General features: G+C 51.2%; 6 protein-coding genes across 6 annotated transcripts; 3 read left to right on the top strand and 3 right to left on the bottom strand.

Moving 5' to 3' along the window:
- Positions 1 to 1,583: 1,583 nt before the first annotated feature.
- On the top strand, positions 1,584 to 3,638 carry SOK1 (Protein SOSEKI 1; the record flags this gene model as incomplete). Its single annotated transcript, XM_062948924.1, has 1 exon — positions 1,584 to 3,638. The coding sequence occupies one exon, from the start codon at positions 1,584 to 1,586 to the stop codon at positions 3,636 to 3,638; it is 2,055 nt and encodes a 684-aa protein (XP_062797138.1).
- A 2,534-nt stretch (positions 3,639 to 6,172) lies between these two features.
- VPH1 (H(+)-transporting V0 sector ATPase subunit a) lies at positions 6,173 to 9,614 on the bottom strand. Its single transcript, XM_062948925.1, has 4 exons — positions 9,057 to 9,614; positions 8,906 to 8,984; positions 6,829 to 8,844; positions 6,173 to 6,770 (listed from the first exon to the last, which is right to left on the bottom strand). The coding sequence occupies exons 1-4, from the start codon at positions 9,183 to 9,185 to the stop codon at positions 6,415 to 6,417; spliced, it is 2,580 nt and encodes an 859-aa protein (XP_062797139.1). The 5' UTR covers positions 9,186 to 9,614; the 3' UTR covers positions 6,173 to 6,414.
- A 191-nt stretch (positions 9,615 to 9,805) lies between these two features.
- PTC6 (Protein phosphatase 2C 6) lies at positions 9,806 to 11,740 on the bottom strand (the record flags this gene model as incomplete). The annotated part of the gene is made up of 1 exon (XM_062948926.1): positions 9,806 to 11,740. One exon carries the CDS (start codon positions 11,738 to 11,740, stop codon positions 9,806 to 9,808), a length of 1,935 nt encoding a protein of 644 aa, XP_062797140.1.
- Positions 11,741 to 13,008: 1,268 nt separating this feature from the next.
- On the top strand, positions 13,009 to 14,496 carry QC764_604200 (uncharacterized protein; the record flags this gene model as incomplete). Its single annotated transcript, XM_062948927.1, has 1 exon — positions 13,009 to 14,496. The coding sequence occupies one exon, from the start codon at positions 13,009 to 13,011 to the stop codon at positions 14,494 to 14,496; it is 1,488 nt and encodes a 495-aa protein (XP_062797141.1).
- A 240-nt stretch (positions 14,497 to 14,736) lies between these two features.
- FTR1 (high-affinity iron permease) lies at positions 14,737 to 16,376 on the bottom strand. The gene is made up of 3 exons (XM_062948928.1): positions 15,534 to 16,376; positions 15,272 to 15,473; positions 14,737 to 15,220 (listed from the first exon to the last, which is right to left on the bottom strand). The coding sequence occupies exons 1-3, from the start codon at positions 16,124 to 16,126 to the stop codon at positions 14,897 to 14,899; spliced, it is 1,119 nt and encodes a 372-aa protein (XP_062797142.1). The 5' UTR covers positions 16,127 to 16,376; the 3' UTR covers positions 14,737 to 14,896.
- Positions 16,377 to 16,774: 398 nt separating this feature from the next.
- Positions 16,775 to 19,717, top strand: FET3 (Canonical ferroxidase FET3-like protein). Its single transcript, XM_062948929.1, has 5 exons — positions 16,775 to 18,087; positions 18,135 to 18,358; positions 18,413 to 18,768; positions 18,825 to 19,050; positions 19,235 to 19,717. The coding sequence occupies exons 1-5, from the start codon at positions 17,140 to 17,142 to the stop codon at positions 19,500 to 19,502; spliced, it is 2,022 nt and encodes a 673-aa protein (XP_062797143.1). The 5' UTR covers positions 16,775 to 17,139; the 3' UTR covers positions 19,503 to 19,717.
- The last annotated feature ends 1,930 nt before the right edge of the window (positions 19,718 to 21,647 follow it).

Raw genomic sequence — 21,647 nt, forward strand, 5'->3', positions numbered from 1 at the left:
ACGACCACGCCTTAAAAAAAAAATTCAGATCCGGCTCCCGAGGTTGGAGGTTGGTGGTAACCTTGAGGCTGGCATGTCGCTCATTGCTGGGCCTGACGACACATGTTCCGACTGTGACTGACTCTTCATGATGAAGCATCGCAGGTCGCAAGCCATCGAGGGCGGTGCCTGCTGCCGATGCCCACTGCTGCCCGCTGCTGCCCATGGGAAATACCATCCGCCTCCTCCTCGGCCGGGAAGGCACACACCAGAGAGTCAACGCCAAGGAACCAGGGGGGCGTGTGATTATCACACCAAAATGTGCTTTGAATGCCAGGATGCAGCTAGCACGCCTGGATACTCCGTTGCGGCACCCTCTGTTTTGGGACAGTGGGAGTGGGCGGTATGGTGTGTGGGTTCAAGTTCCTCCATTTCTCGTCTTTCCGCAATCCATCCATCCACTCGCTCGCTCCATGCTCCATGCTCCATCTTCGTGTCACTCTTTCACTCACTGTTTCTCCCTCTCCCTTATTTTTTTGTGATCTTTTTTTTTTTTGCCATCCCTCCAACAAAAAGGACGCGCTGTCACGCTCACTTTGGCTCGCTTTCTCTCGCTTTTCCCTCTCTCGTGTACTAATCTCATTAATATCACGGCCGCTGCTCCCACGGCCCCATCTCACTCACCCGTTTGTTTCCTCTCGCTCCTTCTTCTCATTATATTTATTACTTCTTCCGTCGTCTTCCCCCCTCCACTTGTCTGCCTCTTCCGGCCGCTCGCCATTCACCCCACCAGCTACACCACAGGCACATATAGACAGACATTTCATTGTCGTGGTGCATGCTGTTGCAGCACTGAGAATCCCCGAAACTGATACAACTCCGACACCGCCCAGCAAAGCAGTCTGACCCAACACCAACAACCGCCCACCGCCTCACACTCACCTCCTCCTGTGTGGCCCACTGGCTGTGCTGTACTGTGCTGCGACACCTCGACATAGTAGATTCATAGAGCGCAAGCTTACGTGTGGAATTAGAACCGAGTGCAAGGAATATAGAGAAAGGAAGAGAGAACAACCCCTGGATCACGACGAGGTCGAATCGGCTTCTCCCATCGCTGTCCAGGAAGACCACTTGAGAAATTAGGAAACTTGCAGGTTAGCCGACACTTTTCCCTCTCCCTTTTGGTTCCGCTTCACCTTCGTACAATCAAGGACTTGGACCTGTACACAACCGTATCCCGCTGCTACAGTGCTTCGTCGAGGGTCCTCTCCTGTTCCGACCAACAGCGCGGCCGTGGCTACATTGCTTCATGCACGCTCCCGATCTCACGAGACCTCGTCTTCCATGGAGACTGTGTTGCCCACTGCTTTGTTTGCCTGCTCTCCACGCTCCCTGCACCTTTTCCCCATTTCTTTTCCCACTTGATTGCGTCGACGCCGTTGGATTCATGCTGACCCGCTCCCAAGTTAATAGATATATAAAAGCTGAGGCCTCTGCCCCACGTTGTCATTGCTCCTTGGAAAGGGGCTTTATCTGATCGGAATTTTACGACGAATTCACCCAGCCCACAGATACATAAGGTCGTGGCTGTCAACAGTTGGAAAATGGGCGAACAACGTGCCGGAGGAGGACTCGAAAGCCACATGCCTACCCATAGGAGAAACGATTCGGCCACGGGCGAGGAGCCCATGCCAGACGCCCCCTCGGAAACCCGTGCGCCGCCAGCCGAGCCTGAAGTCCAGTCATCACTGAGGGAAGTCCCTCCTGCTCAGGATCTGCCCCGTGGGACACAGGATATCAACGCCAATGGGTCACTTGCCACACCAGTAGTCGGTCGTCCTTCGCCTGGACTGTCTAGAAACCCGTCCTCCTGCTCAACCAACTCCAACGAGAAGGCCAATGCCGAATATCTAACCGAAGGCCCCAACCGGAGACCGCCACCCACCCGTCGCTCCTCACCACAACCCGCGCGCCCGCTCGAGCCACCAGTAACCAAGAGCACGTTAAGCGAACTCGATGTCACCAAGATAATACACAATCCCAAGCTCAGGCATGATATCAACTATGATCCCGAGCTCCATTTCCGCCCCAACTTGGACGGTGAAAAAGGGAGGAGAAAACAGGAGAAGGCCAATCAGTTTTGGAATGCGCTGCTGGACCAGCTGATTCTGTTTGTGATGGACCGGGAAACCTTCATGAGCAGGTATGCTGATGGGAAATGGTGCCTCCCGGCACTCCTTACTGCGGTTCGGGACATCATCGAGACATTGGTACCGCAGCGGGATCGGGAACTCCTGAACGAAGGGCTGAATGTGGATCTCCTGATGCAGCAGTTCAACCGTGGCGTTGCCGATCTCGAGGCCCTAGCATCGTGGCTATCGGCTGTTTTGAAGCTGCACTGTGCTCCGATGCGCGACGAATGGGTGGATGAGATGTACCAGGAGCTCAGCAACGGGAACCGCAACAACGATCCAGCCGAGCTTGTAAAGGGTATGAGGAGTTTGCTGAGTGTCTTGGAGGCCATGAAGTTGGATGTTGCCAACCACCAGATACGATGCCTGCGTCCGGTGTTGATCGAGGACACTGTGCACTTCGAGCAGCGCTTCTTTATGAAGAAGATCCAGTCCAGAAAGCTCAGCGTATTACCGGCCAGGGAATGGTACAAGGCTGCTCAAAGCAACGCCGAACGGATATATCAGCACTCGCCCATGCCTCATGCGCAAGCCTTTGGCAACATGTCCATCTTTTTCGATGCTCTTTCCCGACTCGTCCTTCCTACCACCCGGTCAGAGACCACGCCGTGCACATTTGTCTTTGATGAAGACCGCCTTCTCAAGCTACGCTCCGACATGTATGACAGCATCTGCTTGGAGATTTGCATGCGCAAGTTCGAGGACTTGGACCGTCTTTCCAAGATCACTCATCTGTCCACCAGGGTACCATCATATGTCCGCGAGGAAGGGGCTCTGAGCAATCGATCATCGGGCGAGTTCGTCTTCGTGTCTTCTCGGCCTTCGAGTTTTGTCTTTAGCGACCGGGGATCTACCTTCTCGTCGCCTCGCAACTCGGGCGAGTTGTGCGCTCAACCAAGCATGGACTTTGCCGAGTCCCGGACCAAGGCTCTTGACCTGTACAACTCGCTTCTTGCGCTTCTTCACACGGCACCCCCCGCCAACACCTCCAGAGAGAAGTGGAGAGGTCTTGCCGACTCGGTTGCCCTCCAGATCTTGCGCTACGTCAATGCGCCACCATCCCTTCCCGGATTCGAGGACCAGATCCGGAATGCCGTGACAAATATCGAGGAGGAACTCTTCCAGGAGGTTGCAGCGCAGTTCCAGCAACGATTGCTCGCCGAGCTGGCCAAGCGGGTCAACGAGTTCAAGCACATGTCTGCTGTCTCGCTCTTCTCTGTCGCCACTGGCGGTCGCATCATGGGAGCCAACCGTCCCAGCGAATCATTGCGCGATCGCAACAATGGCTTGTTTGGCGAGAGGGTCCCCCGCGATCCTCGCGAGGAAGCTGGCATCGACGACATGGCCGTCCGCCTGGCGCATCTTGGCGTTCTTCATTGGAGGGTTTGGGCCCTGCTGGCGTACGAAGACTCGATTGAGGAAGAGATGATTGATGCCGCTGCTGTCCCAGTTTTTGAGGCAGCGTGAGAAGTCGCCTAAAGATTTCCCGACTGGTTCTTGTTTGACAAACTCTACTATTACATTATTTAATGGATTGCCCACAACAAATCCTGCTCCATCGTTTTCGACACTTTTTTTTTTTTTTTTTTTTTTTAAAAAAAAAAAAAAACTTTTGGGTTTTCCATTTACATCTCATCACTCTCCCTCGCTCTGTTGTTTTTTCTTCTGTTGTTTCTCTTGTGGAAAAAAATCGGTATACCCCCTCTATCTTATCGAAGTTTAATTTGCATTTCTTTTCTCAAGGTTTTATTTTTTTTCTGCGCATGTCTGCTTGACATTGTTGTGGAGACCGAGAGTTAAAGATACCGGCGTTTTCTCTATATATATCTATTTTTTTTTTCATACACAGCATTGGAGTTTTTTGTTGTTTGTTTTTGACTTTGCTGTTTTTTTTGCTTTGTTGTCTTGGATTTTGGCAGTCTGTTACAAGTTGAGGGGAATGTGGTTGGTGGTTGGTGACAAAAGCAAAGAGTTCTTTTTTGTTGATCCCCATCACTCTTTCGAGACTGTTGTTGGTGTGTGTGGTAGTGGGTTGGGAGGATATGTTTTGTGTTTTTTTGGGGGGGAGGTGGGAGGGGCAGGGGAATGGGAAGCAAAGATACCGTTGTTGTTGTTGTTGTTGTTGCTGTTGTTGTTGTTGTTGTTGTTGTTATTGTTGTTGTTGTTGTTGTTGTTCTACTTGTTTGTGTTGCGTTGCGTGTGTTGCACGTGTGGGTGTGTGTGTTACTCTGGAGTTGGGAGGAAGGAAAGAAGAAAAAGGGGAGGTGTTTGGGGGGGATAGCATATCGCCGATTGCAGGTCATTTCGCATAGCAGAGAGCATAGCCCAAGGGGATAAAGAGAAAGAAGGAAAAATAAAGAAAGAAATTAGACGTTGTTTACCACTCACTGGGATTTTTGTACACTTGGGTGCCAGCGAGACACAGATCTTTGACATGACACTGAGATTAACGGGTTTGACTTTCACAGAGATCGATCACACAGACACAGACACAGTTGATTACACCGCAACCACCAAGGTTAGCAGCAACCCCAACCCAAATGGCGAGCAAGCAAGCAAGCACAAAGGTAAGACAGCTAGCAGCAAGCAGTCTTTTTCCTAATCTGGACCGCCGAACAACTTTTCACCATCTTTGCATATGAGTTCAAGACCACACCACTCCTTTTAGAAGAGACAACCCCCCGGACATGACAGTTTGGTTGCTTGGTAAACCTGGGGGGCGAAACACAGACGAATGTCACTGTCAGAAGGGCGGTGAGGCGTCAGTGAGGAGAAGAAGAATGGAAGGCTTCTAGAAAGCGGGGGGGAGGAGAAGATTGTAATGATGCGCGTGGATATTTTTTATTTCGAGAATGGGGTGGCGGAAACTCACTCCGCCGTGTTTTGGGATGGTGGTCAAGTGGGTTGGGTTAGGTGTATGGGGGAGTGAAGATTGTGAAACAAAGGGGGGGTGGTGAGGTAACAAGTCGTCGGTGCTCGGTGGTGGTGGTGGTGGTGGTGGTGGCCGGGTCTGTGGGTTTTGGGTGGTGGTGTCAATGCGGTTATTAAGTACAATGTGCACTTTCAGATGAGATGTGTAGATTTTCATAAGAAACAAAATTATTTGTCGTTTGATTCATGCGAAACTGCAGATACTATCGGATGGATGGTGGGTTGGGGAATTAGGAGACGAGCTGTCTGCTGGAGAAGGTTTTTGGAAGGGTACCGAAACCAACCAACCCCTGGATCTTACCAATTGGGATACCTTGAAAAAAACCGCATATTGATCGGGTATCGACCAAGATGCGGGTGATATCCTGCGTTCAATGTGAGATATTTACAATCATTCAATGATCAAAGGTTTCCCCCCCATCAACAGCCTCGTTTTCAGCTTTCCCTCAGGGAGGGGTGGCCCTAACAGTTCCCCAACACCCAAAAACGCCCATTGCCTGTTCCTGCCTTTCCGCCTTCTCCCTTTGGATCATGACTCCTGCTTTGGATCGATACCTACGCCCGGTTTCTATATCTCCCTCAACCAACAAACGCGGAGGTGGCTTTCACACTGTCCGCAGCCCGGTGTGTGTGTGGGGGAGAAGTAGGTTTGGATGCAGGTCCCGTCACACAACCGATCATCGGCATCAGGACTGTCGGTATCGAAAAATTCGTGGGGAAGCCGATCATTACAACATCATAAAATGTAATAATGGTGGTGCGCCGGACACGGGAGGAACGGGATCCTACACACCACCAAAAACGCCCGGAACATCGTGATTTGAAATAGTTCATCCTCGATCGTCGGCTTGGTCACCTCTTCTGTCTGGCGAGGCTGGCTAGGCTCCAGGATCTCATTGGCCAATCCCCGCGAGGAGGGAATATCTCTCATATCTTCAAGGCCAATGTACCTTAGACGTCTTACGCCCACAATACCCATCGGTGTTGTCATGACCACCTGAACCTCGGTGAAGATCGCGAAGAAGTGAGGCGGGCCGGGCAACCAACTAACTCATCAGTATATTGCTCGTGACCACGCCCAACGCCCAAGAGAAAAGAGATGAATCCGCCCTCGGCGGTCCAAGACTTCAATTTCTGGTCAAACACAAGAAAAGCAATGCACAACTCAAACAGGCTAACAAAAAAACTCGTTGTAATATGCACATCAGCGCCCGCCTGCCTAATACAGTTACAACCCGTCCGTCCATCTCATCCATCATCAACCCTAACTATACAGAGAGAAAGAGTCCCAAAACAAAAGGAAAAAAACACTCTAACCCAGATATTCCTTCAACTCCTCATTCTCTTCTAGCAACGTCCCAAAACTGAAGGGCGCAAACGGCCAACCACCAAACTCGGCAAACTTGCTGAAAGACTCGACCCACGCAAGACGCAACGAGTGCAACATGGCCGACACACCCTCCATGATAATCAAGATGATACAGCTGAGGCAGAAGAAGGCTGCAAAGATCACCACAAGGAAGATGGCGCCGCCAATGCCCTTGCCGTTCTTCAGTGCGGGCCCCATGGTCATGCTCCACAACACAGCCGACAGCTGTTGATGAGCAAGAGACAAGGCCCAGAGACGAAGATAGGAAGCCGTGTGGGAAACGCAGTTGAGGCAAAATTCTGTAAAACGGTCCTGTTAGCATAGCGAACAAGGATCACATATGGCAAGGAAACATACCAATAGTGTGGATGACCTGGTGAATCATCACCTCACCAAACTCAAACTCCTCGTGTTCCTCATCTTCGTGGTCGACACCCTGCGCGATCATACCAACGCCCTCGTCACTTTCTCCACTGGGACGACCGTTTGCTCCATGGCCCTCATCATCCTCGTCCAGAGCACTAACTCTTGATCGTTCGCCGATCCCGCGATAACCCTTGGCCCGGGCGCGGTTGTGCTCCCAGCGCAGATAAAAGGGCTTGAGGAACAAGAGAATCGGCACCTGAAGGACGGCGAAGAACAGCAAGAACTTTTGAACAGCCGCCTGACCGCTGTACAGAGGAATGTCGATGAAACCGGGCTGGAGGAACATGTAGATGAGCATGTTGAGCAATCCAGGGGGCTGCTGTCCAATGGCGAACCAGTCCACGCTCCACTTGTAGATGATGCAAACCACCAGGTACCCAAAAATGGCCTGGAAGAAGATCATGCCAGGTACAAAGTTGCCCCAGATATCAATGGGTTTCTTGAAGTGCCTGGCGTTGATGTACGAAAAGCAGAGAGAGTACGTCATGTGAGCCCAGCCAAGAATGATACTCATCTTCATCTTGTAACTGTTGCTGAAGAGGAGGTCGTTCTCAGTGCCATGCCATCTCCAGTCAAGACCAAAGGGGTAGCGGTAGTTGGGGTCCTTCAGCTTGCCGACAAGTGTATCACCCTCAGTCCAGCCTTCAGGAACATCCCACTCCCACTGACTGCTAAACAGTGTCATGGACTTGGAGAAGACATCATTGTAGATGAGGCCGGTGTAGACCGAAAAGACAGCCATGACAAGAGCGATGTAGCGTCCGTAATACACCATGGCGAAGAGCTCGAAGGTGACCTTCTTGAGCGGTTTCTCCCAGTAGATCATGGCCAGCGAAGCGCAGAGCATGATGATGGCGTGACCGAAATCACCAAACATGACGGCGAACAGGAAGGGGAAGGTAACAATGACGGGAATGGCAGGGTTGACTTCTTGGTAAGTGGCGGTACCATAGGCGTTGACGATGGTTTGGAATGCTTCGGTAAACTTGTTGGTCTTGAGATAAGTAGGAGGCTTCTTGTTGGTGCGAATCTCGTTAATGATGGTTGGCACAGACAGACCAGCGCGATTTGTCACATCCTGGAGGGTCGACCTGATCAGGGGCAGATCGTGCTTGGGGCACCAGCCCTCGGCGATGAGAGTGCGGCGAGCACCATCGTAGGAGAAGAGGTTGAGCGTGTTGTAGACAGCCTTTTCTTTGCCGATCAGTACCACCCAAGCAGAAAGGGCGCGAGAAATCTGAGTGAGCTCTGCCTCGAGAGTCTGCTGGGTGTTGCGGAGAACGTTCTGGACATCGTTAAGTCTAGCATTGACCTCATGCACCTGGTCCCGACGCAAGTCACTGTTCTCATCAACATTGTATACCTCAGCGCCCATTGACTCTGAGATCTTGCGAATCTTGGCGAGGATCTCTTTGCCGTGAGCAAAGATGACAAAAACATTCTTGGCGACGGGCTCGTTGGTGGAAGGGTCGATGAGAGGCTCGGGGATCTCGGCCTGGTTCATGTAAAGGTTACCACGGAGAGTTCTCCAGAGAATACGCTCAAAGGCGGCAACACGGTCTCTGGCAATGACACCAGCTACAAAGCCAATGTTCATGCCGGAGAAGGACCGCTCCACATCGGCAGCACCGTTGTTGTGTTCGATATCCTGCAGGAGCGGGGCGTCGTCGTTGTCGATCGAGGCGCGAATCTCTTCTACGCTGCCGTGGGCACGGTCAAAGAAGCCGCCAGCCTCACGCAGGACCCAGCGCCACTCGGCGAGCTCGACCTCGCGCTTCTTCAGTGTCTCGTAACTTTCGTTCAGGGACGAAACACGCTGCTCGAGGCCCTGGCATCGTTCGGCCAGCTCATCAATCTCGGTGGTGGTCGGAGGGGCGAGGTTCTCAACATCCAGGTCGAGTTTGCGGAGAGGGATGCCGGCCTTGTCCATCTGAGAATGGAAGTAGCCTGTTTAACTGTGGTCAGCGAGGTGTCGGATGTTTGAGGCGGGTGCAGGCGGAAAACATACGAAGCTGACGTTCAACATTGTCGAGGCGTCTGATATCTTTGGTATAAGCTCTCTGGAAAGCACTTAGGTCGCCGTTGAGCTGATTGGCAGTCTGGTGTTAGTTGAAAGCTCCCAAAAAGGCGGCTGGCCGGATGGTGGTGGTGGAGCTTACGTCGCGGAACTGGACGAGGCCAAGTTCGCCCAGGGCGTTGACAACTTCACGGCCTATTTCGTTGGAAATGTAGAGCTGGACCATGCTCATGTCCGCTGAGCGGAAGGGGGTGTCCTTTGTCGGCGCCATCGCGACGTGTGAGCCGATTGGCGATGGCCGGCGACAAGATGGATGGTGATGTGCTTGTACAGCGAGGTGCTGGGAATTGGAGTTGCAGGTTGGAGGAGCTGATGATGGTGCTGTTGCAACCAACAACCAGAGACGTTGGAGCTGGCCCGGCCGCCGCGTGTCGGCAAAGCTTCGGCAGGCAGCGCCGCTCCTGTAACAGCCACCGCCAAGCCTTCCTGGATGCACCCCTGGAGTGTGACGTCAATTTACACGGCTCCTTCTTTTTGATTTTGCAAATGTAGTGTTTTAGGGGCAATGAGGAAAGAGACATAAAGATGATAGGTCCTAAGGAAGATAGTATAGATGTCCGTATCAGAAGTGGCAGAGCAACTAGATACTGACAACAGGTTCTTATCCCAAATCAAATACATATTATACCCAACCCCAACCCCGAACCATGTCAACGCGATCAAGGAGCATGGTCCAAATTGAGCTCGATATAAATATAACCAAAATTATTCGTATTTCTAACATGACGATATCTCCTCTATCATCCTTAACGCCGCGCATTCCGCCCTAGCCTCGCAAAAATATAAAACAAAAAGAATATGCCTAAAAACGCAGTGTACTCCTCTCAAGTCTCAACTCCTCCGTCTTCTTGGGTCCAACGCCTCATCCCTTCTCATGTCCCTCATCTCCTTCGTACCCAGGCTCCCCAGGCCGCCCTCGCTTCTCCTCTCCCAGCCTCCCAATCTGATAACTTGACAAGTCGCGTTGTCGCCGTCACTCGACACCTCCGTCGCATACTCAATCACATGCCTAGCACCATCTTCCGGAGTCTTGGCCTCTTTAATCACATCCACAATTTCCTGATCCGACAAGCTTCCGCTCACACCGTCAGACATGAGCACCAAAAACGAGTACTCTGCCGGGCCCATCTCCACCCTGGTGATATCTGGCTCAGCAGAAACACCGATCCTTTTGCTCTGCATGTCCCCAAATGATCTGCTATTGGCCAGCCCACCGATTCTCTCCTCTCCAAAAGAATCGGTAATCATACTGCTGGCATATCGACTCATCCGTCTCGTCTCAACTGGCGATGATGGCCGATGGTCGGTGGTCAAAGCCAGAGGTTTGCCGGTCTTGGTCTCGCACAGCAAGACACGCGTGTCTCCCACATGGGCTACAACCAGCGTTGAGTGCGCATTGGGATGCCAAAAAGGAGCCGGAGTAGGAGTCGAGATGAGAGCTACCGAAGCGGTAGAGCCTCCCTTGAAGCGCTCCCGCCCGCCGATGCTATGGCCCGATGGGGGAAGGTGCGGGACGCCCAGGATCTCGTCCTTGTTAAGAGGCAGGTCTTCTACAATCACGTCTTCTGGATCTGGCTTGCGCGCTTGCGCGGTGACGAAATCGAGGTCAGCCCTGAGAAAGGCATAGGTCAGAACGGATTCGAGGGTTGCGGGCACATTGCTAGGAATTGTTGATGACATAGGTTCTTCGGAAAAGGAGGAGGTGGACGAGACGGTGGAAGCCGTGAAGTGGCTCGGATGAAATCGGCGAAAGTAGCCTCCAATGGTGCGCCGGTACTCATTGAGAAGCTCTTGCTCCAACTTCACAGTCTTGCTGAGACCTGCTGGAGGCTCAGAACCGTCCCCAGCATTGTGTTCCCTCGGTTCTTCCTGGTTGCGCGAGACATCTGGTTCTGATAAGGAATACCCTGGGTCTGACAGGGAGTACCTGCGATCCTTATCACCCTTCAAGCTGCTTTCCAGCTCAAATTCCGCCGCCGCCTCCTCTATATACCCATGCAATTCGTCTCGCAGAAACTCGCTACACTCGGACCCTCCGTGCCCGTCAAATACGCCAAAGTAGAATATTTGAGGATCCCCCAGGGCGCTGTAAGCATTGATGCTTTCGCCTGTGGGTCTTGGCTGGCGCACCACACTGGTTGGTACACGCTTTGAGAAAGCTGGCAACGTTATTGTCCCTGCTTGGTTGGTATCCTCGTTGTATGGCCGCTGTCCGCGCGAGACAGATGTACCAAAGTGGTGCTTGGCGCTTCGGAGAGGGATACGGACTACCGTCAAATCGCGACCGGGCATATTTGGTGGGTTCAAGGCTGGTGATGACCCAGGTTCTGGCGTGTGTGGTGTCGAGGCAGATCGAGGAAGCTTGTGGCCGGGTCCGACAGAGGATCGCGAGTCTGGATGAAGCGAGGACGAGGGAAGGTGAGTTATGAAGTAGTTGTGAAAGCCCCGTCGTAGAACTGGGTTGGCAGCGACAGTGCTCTGGGCTCGCCAGCTGCCGCAAGGCTGTGTCGCATCGCGGTGTGCCAGGATGGTAGCTCGAGTTGGTGTTCGGAGGTGACGGTTGGCGCCTGCGAGTCGCAAGGCGCGAGTGTGTGAGACGGTAAGGTTCCGCATCTGAGCTCGTCCGTGGTGATGAAAAAAGGTTGCGATGTAGCTAATGAAGGCGTCGAGGAGGGTAGGAGTGGGTGGTGGGAGTCGGGACGAAGCTGTCCGGACACTCCTCACCGTAAGCTGTCCCAGAGCCCGACGACAAGGCAATGGGAGCATCGCCAAGCAGACAGAGCCAATTGCAGTCTTATAAAAGACCAGCTAATGTAGGTTCCCGGCCAGCAAATAGGTAGAGACTCGATATCGTGCAAAATGGGGCCATGGAACCGGAAAGAGGTGGCTGACGTAGTGCGAGGGCGAGGTGCAGGCCGAGCAGGCACTTGATGAGTTCGGGGAATAAGTTGGGGCCAAGAGGCGTGCTCTTCGTGCGCTGCAGCAATTGGCTGTCTTTGGTTGACTTGTAGGGACTTGGCGTTCAGGGTTTGCTTTCCACAGTCTGGGACTGGCTCGGCTGATGTTTTCCACCGGGAATCGAGATCGGATAACGGAGAGTCCGTGGTAGATGTCTGGTGATAGATAAAAAGGGACGGAAAGATGCTTGGATATTGCTGTTGCAGGGAATAAACATGCACTTTTGACAGAAACGCAGGGGAGCGGCATGCTCTCTGGGGCCCCGGGGGTCCGCTGGTGGGGGCTTCGTCAACGTCATTTAGCGGGTGCTCTTGGCACCTTTGATCTCACTCTCAACCCTCGCTCTCAATGACAGATGAACCGTGATGTTCTTTTTCTCGATATGGTAGTCTTGCACTCGACCTAAAGCGAAACACACTGGCATTTGTTGGTCTCAACCAGCATTACTTTTATAGGTAATTCTCAAACAACCCGTATCCCAAGACGGACCACTTCGGCCTAACACTCATCTGGAGCCACTTGTCAGGCTGAAGATTTTTGAGCTACGGATATGGATCGCGATATTCGGCCCTTGTGGACTGCCGTTACAAATAGCGGATTCTAAAAACGCAACATCGTGGTTAGCAAGCACATCGTGGACAAAATAAGTGGTACTGCAAGTCGGTAAAACGTATAATCATCATCGAGCCTCACCTTTTAAAAAGAAAAACAGGCGTTAAAAGATAATTGTCACGCCTCAGAAGATAGCTAAAAGGCCTAAAAAATAATCAAGAGGCCTAGTAAGGATCTTCTAAGGCCTGCCAGTTATCTATTAAGGCCCCTTACCTATCTTTTAAAGCCTATCAAATATTTTTGAGGCCTGGTTCAGTGTTTTCCAGTGCCAATTATTTGATCCACGACGTGGTTGGTTATCAGATCAGATCGCCCCTAACGCCATCCACCGGCCAACCGCCCTATAAGAATTTTTTCAGAGCCGGCCAGGGGCAAACCCGGAAAAGCCTCCTCAAACATTCACCACGGGAGCCTAATCCCGTCCCGGCCCTGAGTCTGATATTTTCTCAGCCCCGGTCCCGGTCATGGACGGCTCCGCTCCGGAACAAGTCAACCCGGCCGGCCCGCCTCCGGGAAAATATCTTGGTGATCTGGCTGTGGTCGACATAGCTCCTGAGGGTGACCTTGTCCTTCGTGTCACCTTCAACACGTCGAAAGAAACACTCACGGCAGCCAAAAAGTCAAAGGAGCCACCAACGGCTCTCAAGCCCACAGTGAAGCAAGGCTACAGGGTGCAAATATCTGTTCTAAAAGCCAATTCAGGGTACTTCAACCGTTTGCTAGGGGACACACGGTTTGTGGAAGCCAAGGCAGTTGAAAATGCCCTCCAAAAGCTGTCCCTATCAAACGTAAAACCCTCCGAAGCAGACCTTTCCGAGCTGCCAATCGTCGAAATCAATGAAGATGACGAAGCCTCCCGTACCGCCAACCTCAGCTTGGCCTTCGGTGACCTGATGAGGATCCTTCATCGAGTCCCCATCACCACCAAGCCCCTCGCCGTCCGCTACCTGGCCATCATTGCCGTCCTAGCAGATCGCTTCGACTGCACCCCCTTAGTATCCAAATGGCTAGCCGCAATCAAGTTCAAATTCCCCCCCATCACCACCCAAAACCAAAACCGAACCGGCCCAGCCCTCTTCAAGTCCTCTGAAGAGCTCCTCCGCCAAAAGATCCTCGTCTCCTGGCTTCTCAACCGCCCATTAGTCTTCCAACCCTCCACCCGCGAGCTAGTCATGTACGGCTCAAGACGATGGTGCACCCTCTTCGACGAAGAAGACGAAAAGCCCGAACACGTCTACACAGCAGCATGGTGGGATCTCCCCTCCGGTCTCGAACAAGAACTCCAGCTCCGCCGGGACTGCATCCTCAACACAGTCTCCTCCGTCCCATCACACTTCCTCTCCCTCTACATCTCCCCCTCGCAGTCTCGCCCCCAGTGCAAGCTAGGCTACACCTCCTCTCCCAGCTGCGACTCTTTCCAATTAGGGGTAGCTATCAAATTTCTCACCAACCGCAACCTCCTCTCCTTTGTCGATTTTGCCCCAAAGTCGTACGATAAATTCCATGCTTCTGGCCCGCCGAATGACTACATCATGTCAGACGTCTTGCACATAATCAAGACTCTTAAGCAATGCCCGGCGTATCAAATCGATAACAACCACAGGCATTGCGATCTGAGGGGTAGGATGTGCAGGATATTGGAATTTGTCGAGGCCAGGCTGGGAGGTGGCGGGGTGGGTATCAGTCGGGTAGAGTGGGCGAAGGATAGAGTGGAAGCTTCCTGGGAAAGGAGGCACGGGGCGGAAGATGGGGAGGAAAGGGTCTTGAAATATACCAGCTCGATGAGCTCTGATCAGAGGCTAAGATACGGGGGTGCATTTGCGGCAGAGAATTTAGCAAGAGAGGTATTCACAGCCGATGAGTGGGATTGGACAGCCGGAGAAAATGAAGGGGAGACAGAAGGAATCAGCTTCGGAAAATGGAAGCTTGGGGAGAAGTCTTTTCCCAAATGATGTCTTGAGAGCTGCGGGCAAACTCCCTGGTTTACTCACGGTATTACTTTACACTTATTCATGTTAATTCTGGCTTGTGCACGATACCTCTGGCTTGCTTGTGGTATACTTTTGGCTTGCTTGTGATGGTTTTGGCTTGCTCACAATAAATTTCTGGCTTGCTCACGCCTTGGGGCTCGGTTCACACGCGCTGCTGTGGCTTATATGAGAGTCGAAAATGCCATTCATAAACAAAGAACACGCCTTATTGATATCATCCATTTGTATGTTTCAAATTGACTAAACTACCATACAGCGGCAGTACCTATGATACAAATGTCGGCCATTACCCTAACCTCCATCAACTCTCTCAGTGAGGCCCAGACAACCATCAAAGCCTTCAGAAATCTCCAGCAAAGGTTCAAACCATCCTTGAAATATTGTCTTCAATCTTCACATACGGAGCCACATTTCCCTCAACGCAGAGGATGTCACTGCCAGGCCCAATGGCTGTCTTGATGCTCTCCTCCCTGCGTCCAATGTGCTCCTCTGTCGGTGTTGGCTTCTTGGAGAAAGGCCAGTGTCCCTTTACCTCCTTGTACCTCAGGATCATGAAGATGGTAATGACTACAATCCAGTAGACATTGTATGATATGACCGAGCCGTACGTCGCCGAGTTATTCCAGCCTAGAACAGCGTTGAGGAATCCCCAACCTGATCCACCGTTCACAAAGGGGCTGCAACACTGTGATGATTATTAGCGCCTTTCACCTTGAGATCGGAGGAGAGAACCTACATCGACGTGCCAAACGGACTTGTCAATATCATAAGTTCCCGGACCTGAGCCCAGCTCGGCAATATCACCACCGCCCACCATGTCTTGCCAAATTTGTTGTTCAAAGGCCCAGACAGCCCTTGAGAAGAGACCGGCTGCGACCAGGTAGAGAAAACAAGTCGAGATGACGAGGAACAGCTTCATTTTGGTATGTGAACCACCCCTATTGTTCGCCATGTGAGAAACCTGCGCCTTCTTTCATCCGATCCTGTCAAAGACTTACTTGTACATGGCCAAGCCAACTCCTGCACCAACCATCAGTCCAACAATCACAGCAATCGGCACCGACGTAACAGGTGCAGAGAAGCTAACTCCCGCAATGAAAACCACCGCCTCAATCCCCTCCCTGAGCACGGTAACAAAGGGCAGCATGAACATGCTATACTTTTCCAACCACATCATGACAGTGCCTCTCTTAGTTCGTCTTTGCCTTGCCTGCTCGCCTAGCGACTGCTCGATCTTGGCTTTCCACTTGTCTTGCATCTTGCCGATTCTCAATAAGGCGAAACCGACGGCAGTGATGATGAGAGAGGCGATGAGAGAGAAGGCGCCTTCATAAGTAAGCTCGCGGGCACCCCATTGGTCGACACCGAGGGAGTAAAACACTCCGATGAGGGCGCCAGAGATGATGAGAGTGATAACCAGGCCGGCCGAGGTGCCGAGCCAGACTTGACGGACGAGCTGCCTGTAGATTGCGCGATGGGATCGGTAGAGGGTTTTCTTGATGAAGGCCAGGAGAATCGAGACGATGATGGCTGTCTCGAGGGCCTCCCGGAAAGTGACGAGGAAGATGGGTATCGAGAAGAGAGCGACCATCTTTGCGACTCTTTGCTTCAAAGCCGAAGTGTCTGAGGTACACTGAGGGCCAACAAGTATGCCAAGATAGTTGGAGAGAAGGTCGGTCTCGGTGGGCTATCAGATCGAGATTGTCTGATCACACAATAATGGAAAGGAATGGGGGGAACAGACAAAGACGAGAAAGTGGGTGTGGTGAGTTGGGCCATAATATCAGACCATCTGGACTACAAGGCAGTCACGCTATCAAAGGCGGTGGCACAAACGCGGGGTATGAAGACGCGTTGATAAGTCGTTCTTTCCTGTGTTTGATCTCAGGGGACTCGGTGTACTCGGGGAAAAACTGCCACGTGAGACTCCTCCGAGGCCATCAAGGTTCTCAAGTCGACTTTTGAGCACATCAACACACGGCTGCCTGACCTGGGGTACTCGTGTGAAAAAGTACAGACATGATATATCATGAGCCAGTTGATCACGGTCCAACCACCGGTGTACATAGACACGAGACAAAAAGGGGGACTTTGCCAAGGGGCCAAGGAAGCCAAGCACAGTTAAGCTTTGTGGACTGTCGATCTTGAAGGGGTGATTGACAAGGGGCTACTTATGTAGCCTCATTCTGAAGGGTCAATATACAAATACACTTATGCAGACAGCTAAAGCATTGGAAATCTTCCTGATGGTGATTTAAATCCCTCGCCTTCTGAGACACCGATTATGATGCTTGTCCCACCCTACCCATGTGGTGACTTGGACAGCAGTCGCAGGGTGCGAACCGACCACTCGTTCCTGCCTCAACACCGTCATAAACATGGGTGCCCGACTCTCTGATGGCGGGGTCGGGTATCAAGTGCTTTACTCCGACCGTCCAGCTTCTATCGGATAGCTATCGGGTATCGAATACTGGGCTACGTCTTTTCTGATCCATTAACAACCTCCCGCGCGTTCCCGGCTTCCATGTGTGGCCTTCTTCGATATCTCCATAATCCTTTCTCTGACCTCAAAGAACTCTCCACTGTTGAAAACAAGAACCCAATATGAATCGCGGCATCTCTGGATCTCCAAACTCTTTGCTTTGGATATTCCTGCTTTTGTTTGGTTTTTGTCTTTCTGGCCATGCGCAGCAACCTGATGCCGCTCACGATATCGACAGCGGTGTCGATGACTCTGCTCTTTGGCACACGTACAGCGACAAGACCCACGTCTACAAGTTCAATGTCTCTTGGGTGGTGGCCAGCCCTGACGACCCTGATGCCGATGAGAATTCGACCAAGCCAGTCATTGGCATCAATGGTAAATGGCCTTTGCCTGTGATGGAAGCCACAGTTGGGGACCGCGTCATTGTCCATCTTCTCAACCTGCTGGAGACTGAGCCTACGTCTCTTCACTTTCACGGTCTCTATCTACGGAATGAGACACACATGGACGGCCCGGTTCATGTGTCTCAGTGCACGATCCCACCTGGCTCAAGCTTCACATATAACTTCACTGTTAACGAGCCCGGCATTTACTGGTATCACTCACATGTCCATGGGCAGTATCCAGATGGCTTGCGAGGGCCCCTTATCATTCACGACCCGGATGACCCTTTTGCGGACAAGTACAGCGAGACTCGGCTTCTTACCGTCTCAGACTGGTACCTAGACAAGATGCCAGACCTTATCGCCCGGTTCATGAGCAAGGCCAACCCAACAGGAGCAGAGCCCGTACCGGATTTGGGTTTATTCAACGACGAGATCGATGCAAGCATCATGGTCAGTCCTAAGACGACATATCGTTTTGATGTGATCAACATGGGCGCTTTTGCCAGTGTCTACCTCTGGTTTGAGGGGCACAACATGATCATCATCATGATTGATGGTATTTATACCCACCCGGTGGAAGCAAACATGATATACATAACTCCTGGTCAACGTTACAGCTTCCTCATCACCACCAAGGCAGACGGCTCGGCAAACTTTCCATTCGTTGGTAGCATGGATCTGGTAAGTTTCCCGTTTCCATTCATGTCTTTTCTTAGCTGACCAGTCAGAATCTATTTGACAGTCCACCAAAGTCTTTCAACCCCAATATAACCGGGTGGCTGATCTATGACGAGGACAGCAACTGGCCAGATGCGGCCAAGCTGGAGGGTTCTTTCAATCCTGTTGATGACTTTGATTTGACACCGTTAGATGATCAGCCTCTCTTTGGTGAACCAAATCAAGTTGTGCAGTTAGATGTGATGATGGACAATCTTGGTGACGGAGCCAACTAGTAGGTGCTATGCGTTTCTAACACTTCCAGTTTCATATTCTGACCATTGTCCAGTGCATTCTTCAACAACATAACATATGTTCCTCCCAAGGTTCCCACCCTTTACACCGTCATGAGTTCTCAAGATCTAGCAACCAACCCGGTGGTTTACGGCACCTACACTCATAGCACTGTTCTCCAAAAGGATGACATTGTGGAGATCGTGCTGAACAACCTCGATCCGGGAATCCACCCATTCCACCTCCACGGCCACGATTTTCAGGTCGTCTGGCGCTCTGAAGACGATGCAGGAACATTTCAAGATTCAGGCATCACATTATCGGACTTCGCGCATGTGCCCATGAGAAGGGATACTGTTTTCGTATACCCTAATGGGAACTTGGTTCTACGCTTCAAAGCCGACAACCCAGGTTTTTTTTTCCTCTTTGCCCTCGTTCATTGTATGGTTTCTAACAATCGAGAATAGGCGTATGGCTTTTCCATTGCCACATAGAGTGGCATGTGCAATCTGGACTCTTGGCAACCTTTGTTGAAGCGCCTCTCGAAATTCAACAGTCCCTCACCATTCCTCCCGATCATCTTGACGTCTGCAAGAAGATGGGAGTGCCCACAGGAGGAAATGCTGCCGGAAATTCTGAGGATTTTTTGAACCTAGATGGGGAGAATGCACCGCCCAATCGGTTGCCTGACGGGTACGTTACTTCAGCAGAGTGACCTTCATCTGATACAGAGTCTGAGGACGAGTCGAATGGCTATTTCATGTTGGAATAGTAAGAGACAGACACCGATGATGATGGTGAAGATCTGATGTGAGAGGGAGGATAACTGCGCTTTCTGGGATGACGATGATGATAACATTTTTTGGCTACAAAATAGGTTTACCGGTCCAGGCATCGCCGCCCTGGTCTTTAGCTGCCTGACAGGTATACTGGGCGTGATGACGATCGCGTGGTATGGCTTTGCCGAGGGGGTTAGTGGCGGAGAGGACAAGAAGGTCCGCATTGAGGGTCAACAAGACGGAGCTGGGGATGTCAAGCTGAGGGACATGCCGTCCGGTTCGACATTGGTGAATGATCGGCGTGTGCATAAGCTGCGTAGAAACGAGACTCGTGCCAAGCTCAGGGGCGACGGATTACGAGTTTGATGGGGCCATCCATATGATATTTGATGGCACACGAGTGGATTCGGGACTTGATTTGTATCATAAGGGCTGTTTCTTATGCCATGTTGCCTCATAGTCCGATAGCTTGCTTCCATTTGGTTTGGGGATGCCAGAAGATTGGACTTTTCCTGAGGTTATTCGGCAGTTCTGAGTAGCTATCAATCGGAGGGATTATACCAAGAAGGCATGTTCGCCGAATCTTTTTTGTGAAACTTTAGTGGTTCATGAATAGGCTGAGAGTTGACTATGATTGTACTTGCTTTCACAAGATACTCAATCACACTCTTTTCTAGGCCAGCTATATTTTAACGAGACTCAGCTGCTTCCACTCACACCAGTACTGTTATTGCCCCTCATCAACCCACGTTTTACATCTTCACATGAACATAATAGTCAGTTTAGAAAGCCTCTGGTGGCAGGGCTTGTCGCGATAAGCTTGAAGACCAAGGGAGTCGTCGATTGAAAGACGGCAGAAATGGCAACACTGGTGACAACTCTGGACGCAGTACCAGTAGGTAATGATAACAGCAATAACCACATTGAAAATTACGTCTCGAATTTGCTGAATATCCTGTTCAAACCCATCTTTACCTATATCTACTGGACAAGAAGCTTTTGGTACAAATCTCGGCGCAAGAATCACACAGGCCTGTTTGTGGATATCTTGGAAGCTTGCCGATCACTATTGTCAAGGTTGATAGTATTAGCAAGCAGGAAGAAAACTTAATCATAAATCATCATCATCCCGTAAACAAGAGAGCCTTCGTGTATGCCGCCAATTCCATCCAACGGTCTGTTGCTTCAGGTAATTGCATATTTCTCCCGCCCAATCTCATGCCAACTTGAACAACCTACCGCACCAGGCAAGTCCCCGTCAACGTGAACACCATCAGGTAAACCAACCTGGAAGTGTTCGCTTCTCGATTATGTTGACAAGCTCCTGCAGATCTTTCGTCACGATTGTTTCATACCCTAGAATCTGCCCAAGGTAGTCTGGATTATCTGCATTCTCCAAAGGGTTTTCAATGTTGAAGACGTTTTTCATCCGTTCACGGAACCGAGTCCGTTTTTTTCGGTCTTCCCCCGTGAGTGCTGCCTCGCCCCCGCTGTTCTTGATCTGCTGTTCATACATGGCGAGGTGGAGCCAGAGGCTGGTCTGATGGAGGATCTTCTTGATCTTTGCAAGTTGCTGTTGGGCTGTAGACAGTGGGAAGAAATTAAAGTTAGTACGTATCGCACTCGAAGTACGAGGCAATATGAGTGGTAGCAGACAGGAATGGGAAGCTCAGGGCATTTCTAACTTGCCTTGTTTTGCCTTGTTTCCGTCGTCATTTCGATGCCACGCATTACACGAAGAGACTCCCACACCTGAACTACCTACTACCACCCTAGCAACACTCGTAGTCACTTTGAATGTGGTTGTTGCGGTTGCCCACCACACAGTGTGACCAACAAGGTACCAGCCACCAGCCCCTGTGACGGCTCCCACAACCGCAGCTGTGGCAATCCACGACCACTTGGACTATCGCTTCGAGTTTCTCTCCACTGTTGCAAGTGTGTACAAGTTTTCCACTTCTTTTAGTGAGTTTCCGAGGGTATCGATTGCGGTTTGAAGTTTTACTATCTTGCTCGCTGCCTCTTTCTTTGTTCCTATTAGACAGTCAGGTCCGTTCCTGCAAAGATTCTGGCAAAAGAAAAAAAAAACAGGCGACGGCCATATCAGGTAGGTAATTACCTTCGTCTTCCCTGCATCGCACTTGTCGAAAGGCTTGATGCACCTCATATTGCATTTTCTCCAGCTTCTGGGCTGATTCGTTGATCCTTTTATGCAGTTCGGTGCAACTGAGCTGTTTAGGCTCGATCTGTTTGAAACTTTCAATATAAAAGCACCAGAAAGAAACCATTCACGGGAAAACCAGAAGGTTCATTGGATCGTAGGGGATTACATAAACATTGCTGTAGCACCCAGACCACCGAGAGGGCTGTAAATGCAGCTGCTTGAAGAAAGTTGCTGGCCGTTCCTATCGATGCTATTATGCTCTGAACATTTTGTATTCCACTGGCCCATTTCAATACGATGCTAGGGCCTAAAGACGAAACATCTATCTCATGATGACCTTTTTGCTA

This window comes from Podospora pseudoanserina, chromosome 6 (genome assembly GCF_035222485.1).
Source record: "Podospora pseudoanserina strain CBS 124.78 chromosome 6, whole genome shotgun sequence".
In the NCBI taxonomy this organism is placed as follows: domain Eukaryota; kingdom Fungi; phylum Ascomycota; class Sordariomycetes; order Sordariales; family Podosporaceae; genus Podospora; species Podospora pseudoanserina.

Bases quoted from the DNA above. Each gene is read 5' to 3' on its own strand.
- FTR1 (XM_062948928.1), bottom strand. From the start codon at position 16,126: ATGGTCGCTCTCTTCTCGATACCCATCTTCCTCGTCACTTTCCGGGAG. The intron at 15,474-15,533 runs GTAAGTCTTTGA...GGCGAACAATAG, and splicing joins GTTGGCTTGGCCATGTACAA to GGGTGGTTCACATACCAAAA. The intron at 15,221-15,271 runs GTAGGTTCTCTC...TAATCATCACAG, and splicing joins AGTCCGTTTGGCACGTCGAT to TGTTGCAGCCCCTTTGTGAA.
- FET3 (XM_062948929.1), top strand. From the start codon at position 17,140: ATGAATCGCGGCATCTCTGGATCTCCAAACTCTTTGCTTTGGATATTC. The intron at 18,359-18,412 runs GTAGGTGCTATG...ACCATTGTCCAG, and splicing joins CTTGGTGACGGAGCCAACTA to TGCATTCTTCAACAACATAA. The intron at 19,051-19,234 runs GTACGTTACTTC...GCTACAAAATAG, and splicing joins CCCAATCGGTTGCCTGACGG to GTTTACCGGTCCAGGCATCG.
- VPH1 (XM_062948925.1), bottom strand. From the start codon at position 9,185: ATGGCGCCGACAAAGGACACCCCCTTCCGCTCAGCGGACATGAGCATG. The intron at 8,985-9,056 runs GTAAGCTCCACC...ACTGCCAATCAG, and splicing joins GCCTCGTCCAGTTCCGCGAC to CTCAACGGCGACCTAAGTGC. The intron at 8,845-8,905 runs GTATGTTTTCCG...ACAGTTAAACAG, and splicing joins CAATGTTGAACGTCAGCTTC to GCTACTTCCATTCTCAGATG.